At 50.6% G+C, this 25,611-nt stretch overlaps 1 protein-coding gene across 1 annotated transcript in view; it reads left to right on the top strand.

The window, feature by feature from the left end:
- Window positions 1-14,357, top strand: part of LOC128848288 (butyrophilin subfamily 1 member A1-like) — a 54,229-nt gene extending 39,872 nt beyond the window's left edge. The window contains exon 11 of the mRNA XM_054048199.1: window positions 12,959-14,357. Within this exon, the coding sequence (XP_053904174.1) occupies window positions 12,959-13,512 (554 nt within the window). The 3' untranslated portion in view covers window positions 13,513-14,357. The remainder of the gene's footprint in view (window positions 1-12,958) is intronic.
- Window positions 14,358-25,611: the final 11,254 nt, after the last annotated feature.

Raw genomic sequence — 25,611 nt, 5'->3', positions numbered from 1 at the left:
ATCATTAATTGCTACTGGCCATATCTTTTTTCCTGCAGCCTTCAGCAAAAGATCTTTGGGAGCCCATTTTGGATCCTCCTCTGCCCACATGACTGTGTGTAATGTTATCAGCTGGAAAAGCACCTTCCTGCTCCTCCCCTGGGGGCACGTCTTTTCCTTTCGGATGGACTTCTTTATAGCCCAGCTCCGGTTCAGGCTTTGTGTTGCTCTTCCAGGCCTCTGCAGGGGAGAGGTCCCTTGTCTCTTCCCTTCTTATTTCAGCTTCCTCTGGGATGTAGGGTGACCAGATGTCCCGATTTTATAGGGACAGTCCCAATATTTGGGGCCTTTTCTTATAAAGATGCCTATTCCCCCCACCCTCTGTCCTAATTTTTTTCATTTGCTATCTGGTCACCCTACTTGGAGGTGTGTTTTTATGTTATTAACATGGTGGCTTTTCCTTTTAGCAACTGGAATCCCCACCTCAGACAGCCCATCTTCCACCCGATGGTCCTGTACCTCTGCACCCACCACAGCGCTGACCTTGTCTCCAGCTGGCTGGTGTAGCTCACTGCCCGGCTGCTCTGTTTTCTGGAGAAGATTCATCTTCTCTCTCTGCCATAATGTGATCTCTTTCCACAAGGCCTCTGGGGTCTCCTGCTTCATATGCATCTCAGAACTGGGCTACATTCCACACTCGATCTTAAGCTGATTCTGGAGCATTGTCAGCTCCTTCTGCAGCAACAAACACTGTTCCCTGGTCACCTTCCAGTGCTGAGACTGGATAGCTCCTGCTCCCACTAGATGGCTTGGGCTGAGATCCAGTCCCTTGGGCAGCGCATCTCCTCTAGCTCCTGTGGGGCCTCAGCCTTTGGGCCTGGAGGGTGCTCAGCTGTGCAAGGCCTTCTGCCCTGCTCCCCTCAGCTGCAGCGACCTTTTCTTCTAGCTCTTCCCAGTCCATTAGTGAGTGGGTTTGTTGGGTCGCTGTAGAGGACACGGCTACTAGTGCAGCTTCCCTTTTAGCCAGCACCTCCGTATCTGTGCCCGTCGACATCCAGCTCTTCAGTGGGTGATCAACTTGTTCCCCTAAAAACCTCCAAGGACACCCATGGCATCACTCCCCTCCCCTGTGTAAATTCAGCCTCCTGGTGATTTATTGCTGGGCTCTCTCTTATCGCACACACCAGAGCCCTCAGCCTGCACCTCTGCTCCCTCCTAAGCCATCAGCTTTAATCTGTCCAGTTCTTTAACTTGTTTCAGAATCTGTTCCTTCTCCTCTATTAGGAAACATCTACATTGGAGCTAAGAGGTGTGATTCCCAGCTCATGTAGACGTAGCTGAGCTAGCACCTAACAATAGCCATGTGGCCAGGGTAGCACAGGTGGCAACTTCAGCTACTGCCTGAGTACAAACCCGCCCAGACCCCTTGGTCGGTACTCAGGCAGCTGGCCCGAGCTGCCCACACTACCCTGGCTACACTGCTGCCTTTAACATGCTAGCCTGAGCAGAGTTAGTGCAGGTACGTTTACATGAGCTGGGAATCGCACCTCCCAGCTCAGTTGCAGACATACCCTCAGTCTCACCTTCTCCAACTCTCTTCCTTCTCATAGACTCATAGACACATAGACTTCAAGGTCAGAAGGGACCATTATGATCATCTGGTCTGACCCCCTGCATTCTGCAGGCCACAAAACCGTCCCTACCCTTTCCTTGACTCTGCTGATGAAGTCCCCAAATCCTGTGTCTTAGTGACTTCAATTGGCAGAGACCCTCCTGCTAGAGATCCCTGCCCCATGCTGCGGAGGAAGGCGAAAAACCTCCAGGGCCTCAGCCAATCTACCCTGGAGGAAAATTCCTTCCCGACCCCAAATATGGCGATCAGTAAGACCCCGAGCATGTAGGCAAGAGTCTCCAGCCTGACCCTTGTTAGCCATTATACTGTTTACCTACCATTGCTTGGTATTCCTCAGCTAATATGTTTTACCATTAAACCATTCCCTCCATAAACTTGTCTAACTTAATCTTAAAACCAGACAGGTCCCTTGCCCCCACCGTTTCCCTCGGAAGGCCGTTCCAATATTTCACCCCTCTGATGGTCAGAAACCTTCGTCTAATTTCAAGCCTAAACTTCCCTACTGCCAGTTTATATCCATTCGTTCTCGTGTCCACATTAGTACTAAGCTGGAATAATTCCTCTCCCTCCCTTGTATTCATCCGTCTGATATATTTAAAGAGAGCAATCATATCCCCCCTCAACCTTCGTTTTGTCAGACTAAACAACCCGAGCTCCTCCAGTCTCCTTTCATACGACAGGTTTTCCATTCCTCTAATCATCCTAGTGGCCCTTCTCTGCACCCGTTCCAATTTAAGTTCATCTTTTTTAAACATGGGAGACCAGAACTGCACACAGTACTCCAAATGAGGTCTCACCAGCGCCTTATACAACGGAAGCAGCACCTCCTTATCCCTACTAGATATACCTCGCCTAATGCATCCCAAGACCGCATTGGCTTTTTTCACCGCCACGTCACATTGTCGACTCATAGTCATCCTGCGGTCTACAAGAACCCCTAGGTCCTTCTCCTCTTCCGTTACTTCTAACCAATGCGTCCCCAGCTTGTAGCTAAAATTGTTGTTAGTCATCCCTAAATGCATCACCTTACACTTTTCACTATTAAATTTCATCCTATTTCTGATACTCGAATTCACAAGCTCATTCAAGTCTCCCTGCAGAATATCCCTATCCTCCTCTGAATTGGCAACACCTCCCACCTTCGTATCATCCGCAAACTTTATCAGTCCACTCCTGCAATCGGTTCCAAGGTCAGTTATAAATAGATTAAATAAAATGGGTCCCAAAACCGAACCCTGAGGAACTCCACTGGTAACCTCCCTCCAACTTGACAGTTCCCCCTTCAATACCACCCGCTGCATTCTCCCCAATAACCAATTCCTTATCCACCTCTGAATTTTCATATGGATCCCCATCTTTTCCAGTTTAACCAATAATTCCTCATGGGGTACAGTATCAAACGCTTTACTGAAATCCAGGTATATTAGGTCCACCGCATTTCCCTTATCTAATAAGTCCGTTGCTTTCTCGAAGAAGGAGATCAGATTCGTTTGGCATGATCTGCCCTTCGTAAAACCATGTTGTAATTTATCGCACTTGCCATTAACCTCGAGGTCCTCAACTACTTTCTCTTTCAGAATTTTCTCCAGCACCTTGCACACTACAGATGTAAAACTAACAGGCCTGTAGTTGCCCGGATCACTTTTTTTCCCTTTCTTGAAAATAGGAACCACATTAGCTATTCTCCAGTCTAACGGAACCACCCCCGAGTTTACAGATTCATTAAATATTATCGCTAATGGGCCTGCTATTTCCCGCGCCAATTCCTTCAATATTCTTGGATGAAGATCGTCCGGTCCTCCCGACTTAGCCCCATCAAGGTGTTTGAGTTTTGTTTCTACCTCGGAAACGGTAATCCCCCATTCTGTTTGCCCCTCTGTCACGGTGCTAGTATCCCTAATACCTTCATTGGCCTCATTAAACACCGATGCAAAATATTCGTTGAGATATTGCGCCATGCCTAGATTATCTTTAATCTCCTCTCCGGCTATAGTCTTCAGCGGTCCTACTTCTTCCTTCTTTGCTTTCTTCCTATTTATATGGCTGTAAAACCTCTTACTATTGCTTTTAATTCCCCTCGCTAGGTCCAACTCTACACGGCTTTTGGCCTTTCTCACTCTATCTCTACATTCCCTGACTTCACTAAGGTAAGTTTCCTTACTGATCACTCCCCTCTTCCAGTCTTTGTATGCTTTCTGTTTCTTCCTAATTGTCCCTTTGAGTCTGTCGCTCATCCAGCTCGGTCTAAATCTCTTGCTTAGTAATCTTTTACCCTTTTTTGGGATAAAGGCCTCTGACAGCTCATGCATCTTTAACTTAAAGTAATCCCAGGCTTTATCTGCCTTAAGATTCATTAATATGTTTGCCCAATCCACTTCCCTTACCAGTCCCCTTAATTTATTAAAATTAGCCTTTTTAAAATGATAAACACTAGTCTTTGATTTAATTCTGTTACTCCTTCCATTTAGTTTAAACCGGATTAGCTCATGATCACTGGAGCCCAAGTTGTCCCCTACTACCACTTCCTCAACGAGGTCCTCACTACTCACCAAAATCAAATCTAGAATGGCCTCCCCCCTTGTTGGTTCTGCTACCACTTGATGAAGGAAATGATCAGCAAGCACATCTAGGAACATCTGAGCCCTATTATTGCTACTAGCGTTTGTTCCCCAATCTATATCCGGGAAGTTAAAGTCCCCCATAATTACACAGTTCCTATTAGTATTTACTTCTCTAAACACATTAAATAGTTCTTTATCCATATCCTGGGTCGATCCCAGTGGTCTATAGCACACCCCAAGCACTATCCCTGGGGAGACTCTAGTAGTCCTTTTACCCATTGTGATTATTGCCCAGACGGATTCCGTGTTATCTATTCCATCAACTATTATTTCTTTACAGCTTATCTCACTATTGACATACAATGCCACCCCGCCACCTTTACCTATGTTCCGGTCTTTCCTAAACAGCGCATACCCCTCCATACCTGTATTCCAGTCGTGACTGCCGTTCCACCACGTTTCAGTTATTCCTACGATATCCGGTTGCAACTCTCGGACCAAGAGCTCCAATTCCTCCATTTTGTTACCTAGGCTTCTCGCATTGGTGTATAAGCACCCTAATGTATGTTGTTTCGCCTGTCTCCCATTAGTAACCCTATATGTTACAGGCCTCTTTGTGTCCTTCCCCCTATCCTTCTTGTGTCCAATCTCATCTCCCTGGCTATATCTCCTCTTATCTCACTCACTTTTTCAATGTTGGAATCTGGCGTGGAGATTAACTGTACATCTCCCAACCGTCTCCCCCAACTTCCTAGTTTAAAGCTCTTTTGATAAGATGAGCCAGCCTCCCTCCCAGAAGTCTATTTCCTTCCCTACTCAGGTGAAGTCCATCCCGCGAGAACAGCTGTCTGTCCCTGAAAGCCTCCCAGTGGCCATATATTCCAAAGCCCTCCTTATAGCACCACTCCCTTAGCCAACTATTTATTCTAACAATCCTATCAGCCCTTTGCTGCCCTTCCCTAGGAACAGGCAGAATCCCACTAAAGATAAGCTGAGCCTCTATCTCCTTAAGTGTCTTCCCCAGCCTGGCATAATCTCCCTTGATTCTCTCTAACGAGAACCTAGCCGTGTCATTTGTTCCCACATGAAGGATTATCAAGGGGTTCTTACCTGCTCCTTTTAGGATCCTTTTCAACCGCAGGTCCACATCGCGTATCTTTGCGCCCGGTAGACAGCACACCCTTCTATTCTCCGGGTCCGCCCTGGTCACAGGCCTGTCCAATCTCCTCAGTAAAGAGTCTCCAATTACATAGACCTGCCGTCGCCTGGCAGCATTGCGATCTAGTAATCTAGTCTCTGATCCCTCTAGTCCTGACCTGTGTCTGTTCCTATCTTCTCTTATACTCCCCCTTTTGCCTTGCTCTATCCTCTGAGGGCCCAGGTTTTTCGCTGTCTCCATCATCACCTCCCCTCTCTCTATTGGACTAGCTGCTCTTCTCTTCTTCCTCAACGTCCCACCTTCAGTCACCACCTGCTGCCCCTCTACCTCGTTATCCAAACACCCAAACCTGTTCCTGAGTTCTATTCCCCCCTCACTGGCCCTCCTTTTCCTTGGCCTGCTTCTCACAGTCACATGCTTCCACTTCCCTTGTTCTCCCCCTTCCATTCCCCTCTCGCTGTCATCTATTACTGCCTCCTCCTGCACCCTAGAGCATTCCCCTTTGGCCCCGCCTTGCCTGTCCTCCATCAGCTGCTCAAACCCCCGTCTACACTCCACCAGGGTATCTACCTGCATCTCCAGCCCCTTAATCTTTTCCTCCAGTAACACTATAAGGCGACACTTCATACAAACATACCTTTGTTCCAGGTCCCCTGCTAGGACTGTATACATACCACAGCTCCCACATACCGCCATCTGCATTCTGTCTGCTGCTGCTGCTTGGCTCATGGCTGCTGCAGTCTCTGCCCACAGCACCTGGGGACACAGAGCACACACCACACCACGCCACGCCCTCCTGCCTCCCCCTCTACCTCCAATGAGAACTCCCTCTCAAACTCCCCTGTTAGCCACCCTGTTTGCTGCCTCCGGTGCCGCTGCTCGCAGCTGTGCCGCTGCCTGGCTGGGCGGCCGCTTTTATGGGCCCCCTACTCAGCCAAGTGGTGTGGCAGGCTCATGTGTCCCAGCAAACCGTCCTCTAGTTTCCCAGCCACACCATTCACATCCTGCAGCCCTTTCTGGCCCCCTCCTTCGCAAGGCCTAGGATTTGTTCAAGCCCTTCCCATTTTGGGTCCTGGGTAACTTTCCTCTTGCATGGCTCATTTTCTACCTTGGCTGCCTTGAGACTGTTGTTCTCCATCTCCCTGTTGCTTTACTCCTCCGTTGGCTGAACTATTCTGGTCTCCAGGTGCTGCTTCTCCTCTAGGGCCTGGGCTCCTTGACCAGGGGTATTGACAATTCCAACTGCCATTTCCTCCCTGTGGGGTGGTGCCTGGTACATTCAGCAGCTGCGAGTTTTTCCTGAATATCAATAATCACACCAGTCCTTGGCTCACATGGGTGCTGGAGCTTTATCTTTGACAGCTGGGTTTCTTGGGAGCTAGAGCAGAATTTCTTCTGCCAAATGCCCTGTTCCTTTTTCAGTGCATTGACCCATTTGCTGTTCAATAGCCCTCTCAGAGCTCTAGTAACACCGCTCTCCTGGGACCACCAGAAATGCTGAATCACATTTAGCTTCTGCCCTGGCTCCCCTGGCCCAGAGAGCCGGCTGTCCACTAAGCTGCTGGTTGGATCATTTTCCAAAGGAGTCCTTTCAGGTTCTTGGGGGAAGCTGCTCAAGCACCCCCAATTCCCAAGCTTTGAACCTGGGAGTGAGGCTAAGGTATCCCTGGTAAGCAGAGGGATGTCTGAAACCCAATGGCTGGCCTCTCCTTCTGATACTTATACCCCAGGGCCTGCTTTCTTAGCTACCCATTTTACCCAGAAACTCTTCCTGCCCCATAGCAACATCCCCTCTGCCCAAAATCCAAAGTTCTTGTAGGGCAGCATCTTTTTACATGTCCCCTTTCCCTGCACTCGAAACAAATTAACCATGGGGGGCGGGTCACTTTTCCCAGCCCAAAATGGGGTTCCCACAGTCCTGGGCCTGACCTCCCCATGGCAGGGTGTCTTTAATAACCTGGGACTCCCCTGTTCCCTGAGTGTTCTGGGAAACCAGGCCAGTCTGCCCATCCTTGCTCCTGGAGGCAGCCCCATCTTATGTGCCCGTCCTGCCCACAGTCAGTGCACAGCATTGGACCCCAGCCCTGTCTGCGGTGGGTCAGGGTGACTCTTTCCAGTCACTGGTCCTCCTCAGTGCGTGTACCTGGGCACTTCCAGCAATGGAAGCTGGAACACCCTTGGCTGTTGCTGCCCTCCAGACACCAGCTTGGGAGAGTGAATGTCCCACTGTCATGGAAGGTGTCTGTGCTGTGCTCCTCTGTCAGCCCTCCTGGGCAAGTCTCAGAGCCAGAGTAACAGACTTTGGCTCATGCAGTTTGTGCTACAGCATTAAACACAGCTGTGTAGATGTTGTGTCTGGGGCTGGAGCTTGGGTTTGAAGCCCGCCTGCTCCCTGGGCTTAAGAGCCTGAAATTCAGACTGAGACAGAAGGTCTGTATGGCTCCTTTTAGCGCCATAGCAGGAGCCCCACAAACCTCAGTCTGTGGACTGAGCTCTGGGACTTGCTGCTGTGGGCTGTGTAGACAAACACAAAGTGTCTCCAGAGTCTGGGTGTGAAAGTTCCCAGCATGTCTGACCCAGGGCCAGTTAATGAGAGCGAGGGCGGTGGCTGGCACAGTCGTTAGAGGGAGACGCCTGAGCCCCTGAGGATCTGAGATGGTCTCTGTGACCATTATCCACTCTAGGAGACACCCAGGTGCAGCTGCAGAGGGTCTGTGCCACTCGCAGAGTCCATGGGACAAATCTCTCTGGGCAGAGAGTTCAGGCTGGAACCGTCTCCATTTTCAGCCTGATGTGGGGGTGAGATTAGGGTCTGGAGGGGGGAATTTTTCTATCAAGGGCAAATTTAACAGCAGCTGTGGAATGTTTCATAGCTGATGCCTGAGCCTGGCCTGCCCATAACTGTGTGTTTCTGGGGATGTTGACAGTCACTCACTGCAAGTCTCTGGAATTTGGACTCCTAAGTTGCTCAGACAGGTTTGAAGTGGGGCTGGGAGAAATGTTTTGGAGAAATAGTTTGTATTTTTGGTTTCATTGAAACTATTCCTGAATCCATGTTGACTTTGCTGACTAGTTTCAATGAACAGAAAAAGGTGTCCTCTGTGTGATGTGAGGCAGGAATTAGAATGTGGGTCTCCTCCTCTCAGATGAGGACTGGAAGTGCTGGGCTCTGGGTGTCTGATGTGGGGCTCCCTCAATCTCTCCTGTTGAAGACGTCCCCGTGTCTGAACACTGCCATGGACCTGGGCCAGAGCATGGGGGTGAGAATGACTCTGCAGCCCAGTGGGTTGGGCCATATCTTGGAGCCAGAGTCCAGGTCCCCTAGTGCAGACGCACTGCGCAGGTATGGGCTGGGACTGGCACCTTCTCCCAGATGGAGGGGGCAGAAGTGAGGAAATCCTCCCTCCAAAGCAACAGGGATTCCCCATCCCTCATATGCCTCTGCCTCCCAGGTGCCTGCAACTCCACAGTACCACTTGGCCCTTGCCTCTATTCATCCATAACCCCAGTGAGGGGAGGGGTTACAGCAGGGGATGGCCACTGACATACCCAAGCCAGCCTCCTCTGACTTTAGCGCAGTCAGGAAGGGGTTAAGCCCTAAAGATGCATTGTGCACCAGGGCCCAGGGAACCTGACTGCAGGGGCTTCAGAGAACCAGGCCAGAGAGGTGGCTTAGCAGGGAGGATGCCTAGGGGATGGAGTAGTGCCTAGGGGATGGAGTAGCTCCGCACTTCCTGGGGGCAGGACCCTACCCTGGGGGCTGCTGTGGAGTCTGCAGGTTTGGGGCGTGAACAGGCTGGAAATCCCCCCCCCTCCACAAACACTCCAGAGCTTAGCTGAGGAGAGGAGAGGCTTCCCTGTGCCACTGCTGTGGGGGGGTGGGGGAGAGGTTGGCACATGCGGAGCTCAGCTCCTCTTGGCCAGTGCCCTGGGCCGGAAGGTCTTGGGCTTTCCCTGAGTGCTGGCCCAGCCAGAGGCAATGGGGGAAGGAAAGAGCCTGACGGCGAGGCATCTGGCGAGCTGCTGAGCACTCGGATCAGGGGCTGGTTCTTCACACAGTGCTGGGAGCAGGATGTGCCCTGCTGGGGGGCAGCAGATATGGAGGAGCAGTGGGGCTAGGGGCAGGAAGGAGCAAAGCAGGGAGAGGACAGCAAGAGGGGGAACACATAAAGGGCCTAGGGGGGCAGGGAAGCAGGGGCAACATGTAACTGGCTGCTGCCTCCTGCCTGCCTGCACTAACCAGCTACCACAGCTTAGGGTTACCATCCATCCATATTTCCCTGGACAAGTCAGGCTTTTTCATCTTTAAAAAGCCATCCAGAAGGAATTGGTAATAAGATAGGAAGATCCGGGATCCCCGCCCCCCCCCCCCCGAATGCAGAGTGCAGCACGGCTGATAGGGTGGCTGGGCCCGATTGAGCCGCTCCCATTGGCCTCCAGCAGCCAGAGCCCCTCCCCCACTCCCCCTCCCCCTGCCTCAGCACTCTGTGGGGGAGGGGCTGTTCGCTCGGCAGCACAGAAGCCTGCTCCACATGGCTCGAGCAGCATGGTGGTAAGGGGAATCCCGGGGGGCAGTCAGGGAGCAGGGAGAGGTTTTGATGAGTTGGGAGTTATGGGGGGGCTATCAGGGGGCGAGGGTGTGGAGAGGGAGCGGAGCAGTCAGGGGACAGGGAGCGGGGGGGTTGGATGGGTCGGGGGTTCTGTGGGGGTGCTGTCAGGGGGCGGAGGTGTGGAGAGGGATTGGGGCAGTGAGGGGACAGGGAGGGTTAGATGGGTTAGGGGTTCGGGGGGGCAGTCAGGAGACAGGCAGTGGTTGGATAGGCGTGGGAGTCCCGGGGATCTGGCGGGGGTGTGGATAGGAGTCAGAACAATCAGGGGACAGGTAGGGAGTGGGGTCCTAGGGGGGAAGTTAGGGTGGGGGGCTCTCAGGAGGGGGCAGTGGGGGACAATGACAAGGGAGGCTTAGATAGGGTGGGGTCCCCGGGGGTGGTTAGGAGCAGGGGTCCCGGGAGGTGGCGATCAGGGGACAAGAAGCAGGGGGGGGTTGGATGGGTTGAGGGTTCTATGGGGGGCAGTCGGGGGCAGGAAGTGGGAGGGAGTGGCTAGGGGGTGGGGCTACCCCCCCCCAGAGTGTCCTCTTTTTTGAAAGTTCAATTATGGTAACCCTACTGCAGCTCGCAGTGCGCAGCTGAGAGCTGGCACGCAGTGAGGGCTGCACTGATAGACCAGCAGGGGGAGAGTCCAGCCCTGCGTTCTGCATCTTCGTCCCACCCCCAGCCTTGCAAACCCACCCCCATCGTCAGCCACTGGCCACCTCCTCCTCACCACTTGTGGGTGGGCGTCTGGTGAGCAGGGATCTGGCCAGCAGCAGGACCCACCACTATTGATGGGGCAGAGACAAAAAATACAGAACAATTTGCCCATTTTTAAGAAAAAGCTGGGACACCGGCAGGAGAGTTTAATATGGGACTGTCCCTTTAAAAAAGGGACGTCTGGTCATCCTATCCCTGAGGCGACTCTGGCCCGTCTGCCTGTGAGGGGACAATGAGACGGGAAAGGGCAGGGGGAGCAGGGGGTGGGGGTGGGAAGGTATCAGTGGGGGAAGGGGACAGGATGATGCTGGGAGAGGAAAGGGGAGGGGCAGGTGACAGCATCAGAAGGGGAAGGGGGAGGGGAAGAAGGGAGGGGCAGGCACAAGGGCAATGGGGGGGCAAGAGGAGCGGGCACCAGGAGGTGGAAATGATGAGGGGTGGGGCAGGTGCCAGGACCATGGGGCAGGGGAGCAAATGGGCAGGCACCTGGAACAAGGATCCGGGGATTACAGTGGATGAGAAGCTGGATATGAGTCAACAGTGTGCCCTTGTTGCCAAGAAGGCCAATGGCATATTGGGCTGTATTAGTAGGAGCATTGCCAGCAGAAGTGATTATTCCCCGCTATTCGGCACTGGTGAGGCCACACCTGGAGTGTTACATCCAGTTTTGGTCCACCCATTACAGAAGGGATGTGGACAAATTGGAGAGAGTCCAGCAGAGAGCAACAAAAATGATGAGGGGGCTGGAGCACATGACTTACAAGGAGAGGCTGAGGGAACTGGGCCTATTTAGTCTGCAGAAGAGAAGAATGAGGGAGGATTTGATAGCTGCTTTCAACTACCTGAAGGGGAGTTCCAAAGAGGATGGAGCTAGGCTGTTCCCAGATGACAGAACAAGGAGCAATGGTCTCAAGTTGCAGTGCAGGAGGTCTAGGTTGGATATTAGGAAACACTATTTCATTAGGAGGGTGGTGAAGCACTGGAATGGGTTACCTAGGGAGGTGGTGGAATCTCCATCCTTAGAGGTTTTTAAGGCCTGGCTTGACAAAGCCCTGGCTGGGATGATTTAGTTGGTGTTGGTCCTGCTTTGAGCAGGGGTTGGACTAGATGACCTCCTGAGGTCTCTTCCAACCCCAATCTTCTATGATTTCATGACACAGAGTGAGGTAGGAGCCTGGGGGCAGAAGCAGGAGGTCATCTAGTCCAACCCCCTGCTCAAAGCAGGACCAATCTCCAATTTTTGCCCCAGATTCCTAAATGGCCCCCTCAAGGATTGAACTCACAACCCTGGGTTTAGCAGGCCAATGCTGAAACCACTGAGCTATACTGCCCCCCGCTGCTGAGCATCCAGACAGGAGTTCAAACCCTGGACCCTCAGATTAAGAGCCTGATGTTCTACCGACTGAGCAAACCAGGGCCATAGAGTATGCATGAGGGGCAGGACTGGACATGAGGGGAGGGGTGGGCATGAGGGGCCAAAGAGGAGCAGGAGAAGGGGTGGGCACTGGGGCTCAGAGCGGGGGAGAGGGACAGGGCTTGCACCAGGGGACAAAAGGGGTGAACAGAGTGGCAGGCACGGGGAAGGTAGAGGGTGTGTAGAAGGAGGGGCTGGCACCAGGGGAAAGGAGGTGGTGGGGGAAGGTGCTGGTGACAAGGGGAGAAAGAGGGGTGAGGGGTGGGGCAGATCCCAGGGGGCAACAGGGGAGCAAAGGAAAGGGGCAGTCATAAAAGTGGTGAAGGGCATGAGGGGTGGGTGTCAGGAAGACAGAGGGGGGCAAGGGAAGGGGCAGGCACCAGGAGGGATGTGGGGACTGAGCAGAGGGGAAGATGCAAGGAGAGGGGTGGGGCACCAGGGGCAGAGTGGGGGCAAGGGAACAGGTGAGCACAGAGGGGCATAGAGAGGGGTGTGTGGATGTGTGTACCAGGGAGGCAGAGGGAGGGGGAGGGGTGGGTACCAGTGGTGCAGAGATGGGGTGAGGGAAAGGGCTTACACCAGGGGTCCAAAGAGGGGAAAGGAAGGGCAGGCACCATGGAGGCAGATGGGGGCAATGGTAGAGATGCGACTTGGGGGGCACAGGAGGAGTGAACAGAGGGGCTGGCACCAGGGCACTAGAGGGGGGTGAGGGGTGCTGGTGTCAGGGGGGCAGAGGGCAAGGGGAGGGGAGGGTGGAGAACTAAGGGGAAGGTGCCAAGGGGAGGGGGTGCGAGGGAAGGGGCAGGCACCATGGGGAGTGACGGGGATGCAGGTTAGTTTCCCTTTGATGCCAGTGACCAGCCCCTGCCCCCGGCACTGACTCTGTGACTCTCTCCCCAGTGGACGTGACTCTGGATCCAGACACGGCAAATCCCAACCTCGTCCTGTCTGAGGATCGGAAACATGTGACACACGGAAACTGGGATCCGTCCAACAAGTCTGAGGGATTTGAGCATAATATCTGGGTCCTGGGCACTGAGGGGTTCACGGGCGGGAGGCGTTACTGGGAGGTGGAGGTGGGAGGCAAGATAGGCTGGTACCTGGGGGTTTGTAGGGAATCTGTGAGCAGGAAGGGGAAGGTCACACTCACACCTGAGGATGGATACTGGGTCATGTGGCTGAGGGGCGGAGTATACCAGGCCCTCACCTCCCCCTCGACCTCCCTCCTCGTGACAATAAGGCCCAGCCGGGTGGGGATTTTCCTGGACTATGAAGCGGGCGAGGTCTCGTTTTACAATGTGACTGACAGGTCCCGTCTCTTCACTTTCACTGACACCTTCTCCGGGTCGCTCCGCCCTTATTTCAGTCCTGGTTACTATGTTTGGGGTACAAATGCAGCTCCCCTGAAAATCTGCCCGGTCCCAGCTGAGGCCGGAAGGAATCTCTCTCCCTGACAGTGACCCCCGCGGCACAGACTGGCCACTCCCAGCGCTGCTGCTCTTCCCACCCCCACCTCCCAGGGGTGGGGGGCAGTTACTGCAGATAACTGGACTTTTTGTGCTGACCGGACACTGCTAATTTCCCATTTCAACTGGAGGTTCCAATCGAGAACTGGACACCTGGCAACCCCAGCCCAGGCTGGGTGAATGGGTCCCACTTGCTGGAAGGAGCAAGACAGATTTTTCCCCCCTCCCTCTGTGTTTGCTCCACCCCTGGCACAGGGCAAAGCTGGTAAGAAATACTGCCAGACAGCTGATGGTTTTTGCTGCCCTCACCTTTCCCCGTCCTCTGTCCCAGGGGTAGCAGATGGTGATGGACGGGGATCATTCACTCCTGTCAGAATATTCTACCCCTGTGAAATATCAATGCAAAATATGAAAGAAAAAAGATTATTCTAATTTAGAAAATATTATTGTCACAAGGTGTAAATGCAAGAACATTTTCATTTACATTTCAACTGCATTTCAAAAACAGGCATCTAAACATATTTTTAGAAATGGAATTATTTACATTTATTTTTTAATTCTTCCCTCAAATCTATATTGAAGTTTAACTTCTCTAAATAGTATAATTTGTATTTCAGCTGTGGAATTTCAAGAAATCCAAAATATTTATCTTAACAAAAACAATTATTAAATTGTCAGACTGGGTTGTTCAGTTACAATGTACATGTGTCATAAACATCACAACTACAAATATGTGCAGCTGCTCTTGCTCTCTTTTCCTCTCTTTATTGTCTTGACTGGTTCTCTCTGGCAGGCCAGGCACATACACCCAACCCCTTCACTACACCTTTGACAATTAATTGGTGAAAAAATATACTTAAGTTAACTCACACAAGATTATAAAATAGTCTTTGAACTTCTGTTAGTATTAATTCATGTGATTTTTAACTTTCTAGCTTCATATAATCAGTAATCAAGATATGACACTTCCTTTCTTGTTCTCACATCAATTAAGAAAACACGGTCCGGAACCTCAAACGCTATCTGCCTATATATAGAAATCTCTTTTACAATTTCCTTTTCTTAGTTTATTTTTCTTTAGAAATATTATTTGCAGGAAATGTACTGTCAGTGTCCACTGTTGATTTCAATGTACTGCTGGCTCTTCATGTTCTTGGTTCTAAGGATGAAATAAATGTAGTTTGGTAAAGAAACAGAGACGGGGTTGTATTCCTTTACTGAATCATCATAAATTAAGTTAATTATATTAAAGACGCTGGCACTTGATGACACATAATATGAAATTTGGTGATGCTTTATTAGGAAACCTTTCTTCTCGGCCATAAATCAGTCGAAAGGGTGATATTTTGTTGTCATGTGAGATTTAGAGTACAAAGAAAATAAAGTTGCTCCAGGAAATTCATCTCAGTCCCTCTGGGTTCTGTCCACCACCTTCAGGAATGCGCTGTAAAAAGCAACAGAGTCCTGTGGCACTTCATAGACTAACAGATGTATTGGAGCATAAGCTTTTGTGGGTGAATACCCACTCTCTGTAAAAATCAACAAAGTGCACAGGACTCTTTGTTGCTTTTTACAGATCCAGACTAACACGGCTACCCCCTGATACTGTAAAAATAGTGACTGATTGATCTAATTCCTTGAAATTAGCAATTGAACCTCATTTCTTGAAGAGCTAGCTGAGCAGAGTATGAGGGGAGGCACATCACATGGCATTGCTAGGACTACTTTTTGTTTTAAATGTGATGCGTTATGAACATTTTCAATGTAATAATTCAGTTTTGAAAATGTATTGACAATATGCCATTCATGTCAGAGTGCCCTAAACTTACCTTGATTATTTGAAAATAAACAGCCTAAGTTATCTTTTGATGGATTCATTTGCGTTTTTATCCAGTCTGCTGGTGTGTAGGTGGCATGAGCTGCTGAAGCTATCTGCTTTTCCTAGTTTTTAACGCAGGGGAATGTTAATCTAAAAATAGATAATTTTCCCCTAAAATTACCTTCAGAAATATCTGCGTTCCTTTCCCTATTTCTCACTGAATTATGTGTAATTACTGTGGCTTCTTATCCAATCTCACTGTGTTATTACGTGGGAAAATATGTTGGCAAATAGGTTAATATACAACATGGTTTTTACTATCTGACAAGACATAAAAATGTGTTGTCACTAACAATTTACAGCATGAAATGTCATGAAGAGATTGCTGGCAATGTTCTCTTTTAAATTTCTAACTATGAATGGGCTCCCCCATCAGTTCCAGCAACCCCAGGCTGGCAGACCTGTGTGTGAATTAAGCAGCCTGCAGTCTGCCAGGGCACCTCCACCAAGTGTCTTTATGACCTTTTATGGTGCATCACATGCACAGGGACAGTGCAGTGGCTGTAATGCTATTAGGAGATCTGACATTGCTCCTTATGGTATACAGACTAGCAGTACATGTAGCTTTCCTGTGCTATGCTTCCTTACATGTTATACAATAAGGATTTCTTCCATACCAAAAAAATCATTTATTAGAAAAATACAATAGCTGGAGAGACACACAGGGCAATGGGTGAAAGGAGACGGGGAAGGAAGGGGAGGCACCTGGACATTCACAGATTGGCATATGTCCAGGTATCATATGCTGACTTGCTGTCTGTAGTGACGTGAAAAGGGTGCTGCACTTCATCAAGGGTAAACTGCAGTGGAATGGGGGTTGAGTGCAGTGGGTACTGCTGGGAGTGGGCTGTGCTGGACAGGGGCAGGTATCGGAGATAGCGGGTGGCGACAGGGGACTGGATGGTGGCTACACTGTGTTGGCGGTGATATGCAGGGGAGGGCGGGTGTCGAGCTGCTCTGTCTGCAGTGCTAGGAGCTCCTGGAATGAGTCCACTTGGTGCTCCATAATGTTTAGGAGCCGCTCCGTGGTTTCTTTGTGGTGCTCCATGTTCTCCTTCTTTTACCGCCTCTCCAAGTCCCGGCACTCCCACATTTTTTTATTTTCATCAGCGGCCTGCTGCATAACTTCATGCAAAAGGTCCTCCTCTGTTTTTCGAGGTCGCTTCCTCAGTCTGCACAGCCATTCAGCTGGTGATAACAAGGGTATTTGCAATCCCAAGGTTGCATCTGTGAAGGCAAAATGCAACATTTTACAGAGGGACCATTGTTTGCACTAGACAGAGCAATGATACGGCCAATCTTAAACACAAGCACAACTACTCACACACCTATTAGAATGTGAGCGCACAGAAACCACAAGACCCCCGACATGGTGAGTAGCCACAGGGTCACGGTAACTCATTGTTCCAGGGCCTGCTGCGGTGGGGCCCTACACTCAGCACCATCCCCACACTTTCCACAGGCTGTTTTTATCCTAGAAGATATCTCGCTGCTGAGAGTGAGCAGGGAAGCAAGGAAGGGTCTTCTTTAAGACTGTGGCTTCTGTCCTGGCCCTTATGTGGCTTGCCTGTGTGACGCAATGGTCCACCCCCACCCCCCCCGACGGCACAGTGGCGTGGGAATGTTACCCTTAATGGGACAATGGAGACAGCAGCTCTGCCAAAGAACCTGCGGAGGCAGATTGCCCAGTATCTCCATGAGACTTTTGATGATATCTGTGAGGCTGATTATCATGAAGTGAGAGATTCCATCAACTCCCTCTTCTGCCTCTAGGCATATGTCAGTACGAGCACTGGACAGAGCCAACCCTGCTTTTGGCAAACCAACTTTCCCAGACATCTTGCCCCCAACAACCCACCCCCAACAACTCACTTCCCAACACAAGATCCGCTTACCGGGCGCCTCCTCTGCTGTTCGCACTTCCACAACCACCAACTGCTGAGACTGGCTAGCCTCTTCTGGGGTACTAAAGAGCTCCTCGCTGTAAGCACCTATGGACGCCAAGTTGTCCTCTGTCTCTTGGTCCCCCTCTTCCTCAGCATCCTCGTCCTCGATTTGCTCCTGCTGGCTTGGTGCACTCTCAGCTGGAACAGCCCCCGAAGTGTCCATGAGGCTATTCGCATTGGAGGTGGGGTCGCTCCCAAGTATTGCGTCCAGCTCTTTGTAGAACCGGCAGGTGGTGTTCCACAGCTCCTTCACTTTAACCCTGCACTGCAGGGCATCCCGGTCATGGCCCCTTTCGGTCATGGCCCTTGATATCTGCTCGTAGGTATCAAAAGTCCTCTGGTTGGAGCACAACTGGGACTGGACAGCCTCCTCTCCCCAAACGCTGATGAGGTCCAGCACCTCGGTATTACTCCAAGCAGGGGATCACCTGGCGTGTGGAGGAGGCATGGTCACCTGGAAAAATGCGCTGAGAGTATTGCACATGTGGCTGAGCAAATAGGAAAGGGACTTCCAAATTTCCCGGAGAATTTAAAGGGCGGGTCTGATGGTTGGTCACCTGAGGACAGGGCAGTAGAGTTCAAACTGATGACCAGAGAACAGGCATTGTGGAACACATCCTGGAGGCTGATCAGTGCATAGTAATAGACCAGGGCATCTACACTGGCACAGTGGCTCTGGAGCCTGGGCGCAGAAAGCTGTACACCTCTTGTGGAGGTGGATTACCTAGAGCGCTCCGACTGCGGAGTCCGGGCCAGTGTAGACAGCTCAGGAGTTACAGCGCTGGGGGCTAATTTAATGTGCTCCAACTTGCAGTGTAGACAAGGCCTAAGACTTGTCTTTTGGCAGGCCATTTCTCAGGTTTTAAGTCAGACGGTGCTGGTTTTGGAAAGTTTTGTCCCTGTCCAGAACCAGATGTGGTTTTGTCTGATGTCATTAGAGAGGACACCATTTTGAGAGCATGCCACCGTGCTCCTGCCAGCATGGCCTCTGACACACCGGTGGGGGCAGGGCAGCACACTCTGCAAAATGGCGTCCCCCGTACACCGTGACTTTGCACTCATGGTGCCTGTGAGGTCATGATGGCAAGGGCAGGGTCACACCAGCGAGGGCAGGCCCATCCCATTATAAAAGTACTGGAATGTCCAGTACTCTGGAGATATGTCAGTGGCCACCCTACTTGTCTCTACACAGGGGTGTAAACTGGATTCAGTTGAGTTAACATAATTTAAAAACATATGCATACAGATGCCGCAATCCTTCAGAGCACACTAATTCCGCATTTGTTGTGATCTCTGGAGTCCTACCTTTGCTGTGAATTTAGTTATATCCATCTACTGTTTGTGCACACAATCCTTCTGCACGCCACTTTGACAGTCCTCCAACGACTATCCCACACTGCTTTGCAGGCAAATGTTACTGACCTGCTTACCTGTGTGCCCTCTCCTACTCTAGTGTCTAGTTCCCAGGATGACCCATCCCCTGTTTAAAAGTTGGCACAGGACCACATTTTGCCCATTTGCTCTTGAGTTGAGTATATTTCACTACTGTTGCAATATTACCCCAGAAGCCCGACAAAACCCCATGAGCAGCGTCTGGGAGCCGCGCTGAGACATAGATGTCATTGCCATGTTGGTCAGGAAGCTTTTGTAGCCAGTCACTGCACTAGATCTGTCTGTGGACGTTGCTAAGCTGGTGTGCAGGAGGGGCCGTGACTGGGATGTTGATCAGTATCTGATAAAAAGAATTTACATCCCTGTTACACACACTGACCAGCGTGAGAGAGACCTTTATCTGCCTTGATAGGCCCCCACTCAGCGTTACCCGCTGGGGCTGTATCTGTGCAGTGGGGGAGGAGGTAGCACGGGGAGGGAGTTTGGGGGATTTCTAGGTCCCCTCAGGGCTATTAACTGTGTTATCTGACTCCGAGATGGGAACCTCCCGGCATTTCCACTCCCTTGGGGGGAGTTTCTGCCCATGGAGGGGAGTGAAACGGCCACAGGGGGCAGTGTGGGGGCAGGAGTACGAGTTCCAGGGCCCTGCTGTATGGCTGCTCTGCACTGCATGATGTCCCAGTGCTACGGAGGGAGAGGTGGGGAGAGCTGGGGAAGGGAATTCGGTAACTGGGCCAGGGGAAGGGAGTGAGAGCCCTGAGCGAGGGGCCCAGGATGGATAAATGGCACCCACACTTCGGAAAGGGCCCAGGTTATTTGAGCTTCTTAACCCCTTACAGGTAAAGGAGGGATTTTATGCTACCCTTAGCTGTGTGTTTATGACAGGGACAGAGGCAGGAGATCAGCTCCCTGTCCCACAATGCAAGAACTGGGGGCATTTGATTAATTTGAAAGGAGGCAAATTCCAAACCGATCAAAGGAAATATTTTTCCTCACATGGCACAAGTAGGGGTGCTGGAGTTTCTCACATGAGCATGTGGCTCAGAGACACAGACCCTAGTTATGTGTGGGGTTCTGCTTTGTGCAGGAGGCGGGGGGGGTGGGTGACGCTGCGATGACATGGAATGATGTAAGAAGGACTCGCTGGAGAGACATGGTGGGCCGGGCTGGGAGATGCTGACAAGCCTCAGGCTCACTGGCTGTGATCAGCCAGGGGAGTGCGTGTCTCAGGAATTTTATTGTTCTCAAAGATCTGTGACTCTTGAGGGCTTTAACAGTGGCTGATAACTAATAATTGATAAATAATAATTTGTCAATAATTAACTTAGCACCAATAACAGGTAGATAAAACATTTATTGTGGTTATTGTTTAGTGAGAAGCGTTCTCTCGAGTCCTATTTAGTTTAATAACAACAATTCTCAGATGTCAGCTTTGTTTGGATTATTGATCAGCAGTTAGTAAAGGGAGCACTTCCACAGAGAGGCATGCAGTTACCCACAGCTCTGGAAGACCTGCCCTGTAGTTGTCTGACAGTCTGTGGCCAGTCTGTAGATAGTTTTAATTCCTCATAATGTCTTAGGGTAATTATACTCTTTGTTGCCTTTGTTTATTATTTTATTTTGTATCTTTTCCTCCCCTTTCACACTTCTCCTTATTTTAGGTCATTTCCTAACACAGTTTGCAGTGAAGATTGCCAATCTCTCTATAACAACACTTTTTTAAAATACGCTGAAGGTGATTGCTTGGTAAAATTCCATTCCGAAAGCAATTGTTGTCTTAACTGCAAAGCAGTCTTGCTCCCAGCCAAGCCTTACAATATTTCTTAGGCTACATCTACACATAGGCCAGGTCTACTCTACAGATTAATTTTGGTATAGCTACATCACTCAGAGGTATGAAAAATCCACCCCCCTCTCCCCGAGCGATGCCGTTATATCAAACTAACTGCCAGTGTAGGCTGCACTATATCGACGGGAAGGCTTCTCTTGTCAACATAGCTCCTGCCTCTTGTGAGGGTGGATTAACTGCACGGATGGGAGAAGCTCTCCCGTTCGCATAGTAGCACCTTCACTAAAGCCCTACAGTAGTACTTCTGTGCTGATGTAGCATTTTAAGTGTAGACCGGCCCATAAACCGCTACAGTGGCACACCTGCACTGCTGCAGCTGTAGCACTTCGGTATAGACACTACCTACACCGACAGGAGAGCTTCTCCCATCAGCATAGGAGCTCCCCAAGAGGGGGTAGCTAGATTGACAGGACAAGTCTCCTGTCGACCTAGCACAGTCTACACTGTGGGGTAGGTCGGTTTAACTGCTTCACTCAGGGGTGTGGATTTCTCAAACCACTGAGAGACGTAGCTACACTGAAGTAAATTCCTAGTGTAGCCCAGGCCTAAGAAATTCCTTGGCACAAACTGTGTGCCCTACTGTCCTGCCATGTTGTCCCTGAAAGTGTTAAAACAGAAGTCAGGTGATCTCCTATAGCCCCACTGCACCTTCCTCTGGAGCAGCTGGTGCTGGCTACAATCAGAGACAGGAGATGGGGCTGGGGGAGCCCTGGTCTGGTCTGATTGGACAATTCCTGAGTAACTGTGTTCCAGATCCCAAAGGACAGCAGGGCCTCCTGGGGCATGAGCTATGTGGGTGGGTGTCTCTCTAAAAGGCCATGTTCCCAGAACATCATTCTCATGCCACGTGCATAGAACTGGGCTGGCTGCGACGGTGCTGCCCACTAGGAACTGTGGCATAGGTAGGGGGTTGCCTGTGTGTTATGGTCTCCGTTGATGGGGTGCGTGGTTCTCATGGTGAGTAGCTTAGGACAGTTTGGGAGTCTCTTGTTCAGGTGACCATGTGTTCATTCTCTATCTGTATTCTCAGGGTACGTCTACACAGCAAAAAGCAAAAAACCCGCGGCTTTGAGTCTCCGAGCCTGGGTCAACTGACTCGGGCTCCCGGGACTAGAAATAGCCGTGTAGACATTTAGGATCAGGCTGGAACCCAGGCTCTGAAACCTGGTGAGGGGGGAGGTCTCAGAGCCTGGGCTCCAGCCAAAGCCCCAACATCTACACGGCTATTTCTAGCCTTGCAGCCGAAGCCCACAGCCAGAGTCAGTAGACCAAGGCTCTGAGACTCAGGCTAAGTCTACATCACAAACCTCAAAGTGCTGCCGCGGGAGCACTCCGGCGGCAGCGCTTTGATCTGCCTGTGTGGTCACCCACGAGCACTTGGGAGAGAACTCTCCCAGCACTCTATGTAATCCACCTCCGCCAGGGGATTAGCTCCAAGCGCGGCTCCCAGTGCTCTGAGCCGTCTTCAGTGGTGCGTTACAGTGCTCAAACTTGCTGCGCTTGATTTTTCACACCCCTGAGTGAGCAAGTTACTGCGCTGTGACTTGTCAGTGTAGACAAGCCCTCAGCACCACAGGGGTTTTATTGCTGTGCTGATGTACCCCCAGGGTGTTTGTCTGGTTGGGCCGAGCATGTCTGTGTGGATGTATATAGCACTCACTGCTGAGTGATCGGTGTAGGTCAGTGGTAGTGGTAGCGAATGATTACTCCTGAAATGGCTGTGGGGAACTGACTGGGCACAGGACTCTGGTTTGTTGCAGTTTAGTGGTTTTGCACAGACACTGTAGCATTTGGCCCAGGGGTGGGTGAGGGTGTTTTACAGGGGGGACCTGGGCTCCACTGAACACACGTCCAACCAAAGGAGTCAGCCATTGCAGAGAACCTGCAGCTGCAGAGAGGGAATGAGCTGCTTCCTCCCTGCACAGCCTGCAGCTCCTGGAAGGTTTGTGCTGGGAAGATTGTGATGCAAAACCTTTTTTCCTCGAAAAATGCAGATCCAGGTCAACCAAAACAATTTGTGACTCTGAGCTGCTGTTGTCTAATTGTTTCAGTAAAAAAAAAGAAAAGAAAACAATTGTGGGGAAATGTCAGAACAGTTTCTTTTGGAATTTTTACACAACTAATTGTTTCAAATTTTTGTTTTGGAAAGACATTTTGTTTTGGATTTCCCGTCAATGTTCTTTTTTAAACAACCTGTTAAATATATTTTTAAAACCACGACATTGAAATGAAACATTTTGTTCAATATGAAATAAAAAACATTTTGCAACATTTAGTTTCACTAAAAAAATTGAAACATTTTCATTTGGGTTTGACCCAAAATCAGTCTTTTCCCCCCGTTTGCTGGACCTTCACCTGAACCGAATATTTGCACAGCCCTTGTCGAGCCCGGCATTGCCCCAGATCAGGGCTGTGTGTGCATGGCCCAGCCCAGCCCTCGGGAAGGCCCTGGCAGGAAGCCCACAGATTCCTCAGCCCGAGACGGTTAGTGTAGGTGGCTCTCCAAGGAACGGTATAAGTAGCAGCTGCAAAGGGACTGGCTCTCACACTGTGAGCCATGGGGCCCCTTGCGCTGCTGGGCTTTGCCTCGCTCTGGGCTGGGCTGGCGCTGGCGGAACTGGTCCCCACTTTCAGTAAATGCACACGCTATTTCTACAGAGGAATTGAGCCCCAAGGGTTTGACCCTGCAAACAGAGCTAACATTTGCCAGAAATATGGAGGAACATATAATTTTGCAATCTTTTACAATGAGAGCAGCCAAATCCTGGTCTGGTCAGCTTACACTATAGATGAAGGAAATTGCACAGATACAGTCTCAGAAACATGGAAGGTAGAGCCGCAGGTCAGTCTTTCTCCTGTCTGAATCTCTCTGGGTCTCAACTAGGCACCACAACATGGAGCTCTTGATGGCTCTGCCACCTGCAGTGGGGGTGGCACAGAGACCCATCCCTTAGGTATAGGGCCCTGGGGCTCCCTTCTTCCCTCCCTGAGCAGCAGCAGGGCCCCTCTCAGGAGAAGCAGGGTCCCCTTTTGAACTCAGGGGTGGGGTGGGGGGTGGCTGAGTGCTCCATGTACTTTCCCAGCAGCCAGGGTGTCTCTGCTTTGCTGGGGGGCCAGGCCCATTGTGCTCTGCCCTCTTGGCACACACAGAGCCCCCTGCTGGGAGGGGTTGGCAGGGACCCTAGAGCAGAGGGGCTGGGACTTAACTCCCCTTGCATTGTATGGGACAGCTCCCATGTTCATACCTATATTCAGGCTCTCTGCAGACTCAGGCAGGCATCATTGTGTCAATCACATTCGAGTCACATTTTCAAGCTTTTCTGTGCAACCACAAGAGCTAGAGACTTATTCTTTTTTAAATGCAAGCTGAGATTCTGCCATGGTCCCAAGGAACCAGAGCCCGCACATGGGCATAGAGCTCCTCTGCCTGAATCCAGCCCTGAGTGAGGCCTTTCACAGGGTCCGGGAGGGGGACAAAGGGGACTTGGACTCAGCATTGCAATACCTAGTGCATAGACAGCCTGAAGCCTAATGGAACCCACGACAGCCCCAAGTGAGGTGTGCAGGCTCCATGTAGACTGCATGGGGAGAGATGGGCGCCTGACAATGGGATCCACAAAAGCCACATGCTGAGGAGGAAGCTGTCTAAATTAGCCAATAGGAAATGCTGAGGAAAGGGGGGTTTCCTAAACCCTGCCCCTCAAAGGGATTTAGAGGCCTGAGTCTGGGCTGGAGGGAGGCATTTCTCCTCATGCGAGATTCACAGCTGTGCACCCTGTCATGGCGTTAGCTTTTTCTCACAAAAAAAAACAGAAAAGGGTGTGACCTTCCTCACCCCCAACCTTTAGTCCAGTGATTAGAGCACTCCCTGGTATGTAGGCGAGCCTGGTTCAATTCTACCCTCTTCCTGATGTGGAGAAGGGACTTGAAGTTGGGTATTCTCCCTCCCAAGAGAGGGCTGAGATGCCTGGTTACTCTGATGTGGGTCTCCCTCAGTCTCTCCTGTTGAAGCTCTTTATGATGTATGAATAATTAAGCCCGCAATGGAGCAGGGGGACTGCATATTGGGTTTCCCACATGATGCTCTAACCACTGAACTCTAGAGTCAGTCTCACTCTCTCCCTGGCCTAAGGACTATTGCTGTATTCATACACAGTGGAACAGCTTCAGCAGGAAACTCTGAGAGACCTGTCCCATAGGCCAGACATTAAGGTACTCTACACAAATGGGGGAAAACCGAAGTTCAAATCTTTTCTCCCCAGCATACCATAGGTGCTGGAACGAGGGGCACTGCGGGTGCTGCCGCACCCCGTGGCTTGAAATGGTTTCTATCATATATAGGATTTACAGTTTGGTGATTACGATAGGCAGAGAGGGGGGTGTCTTGGGGTGTTTCCCTCTTTCTATAGTCCTGTCTCCCCTTTGAGAAGCATTTCCAGCTGAGATTCAGGAGACAGGGTGTCTATGTGTAATTCCTTTGTTTAGAATAGACCTGTTTGCCAGCTTCTCTTTGGGCAGGGCTGTGGTTTGAAACAAGTATTAATAACACCATACAGGAGAATCTTATAACTTCTCACACAATGTTGCCACACATATTTTATCAGGACAATATTGACCAGCAACTTACGAGTTTTCAAATGATACCTTACAAGACACCTCTTTTGTACAAAGATTATTACAATAGCGTGTAGGTTGTGAACACACGGGTACATTCTGTCACAGGCTGGAAAAGGCCACAACTGTCCCAGGTGACAAGTTTCAGAGTGGTAGCCATGTTAGTCTGTTTCAGCAAAAACAATGAGGAGTCCTGTGGCATCTTAAAGACTAACAAATTTATTTGGGCATAAGCTTTCGTAGGATGGAGCCCACTTCATCAGATGCATGAAGTGGGTTCCAGCCCATGAACGCTTATGCCCAAATAAATTTGTTAGTCTTTAAGGTGCCACAGAACTCCCCATTGTTTTTGTCCTAGATGAACATCTCCTATGGAAAATAACTGACAACATTATAGTTTGCAGTGT

The sequence above is a fragment of the Malaclemys terrapin genome, chromosome 13 (genome assembly GCF_027887155.1).
Source record: "Malaclemys terrapin pileata isolate rMalTer1 chromosome 13, rMalTer1.hap1, whole genome shotgun sequence".
In the NCBI taxonomy this organism is placed as follows: domain Eukaryota; kingdom Metazoa; phylum Chordata; order Testudines; family Emydidae; genus Malaclemys; species Malaclemys terrapin.
The sequence above is the reverse complement of the archived record's forward strand: the minus strand, read 5'-3'. Positions and strand labels throughout refer to the sequence as shown.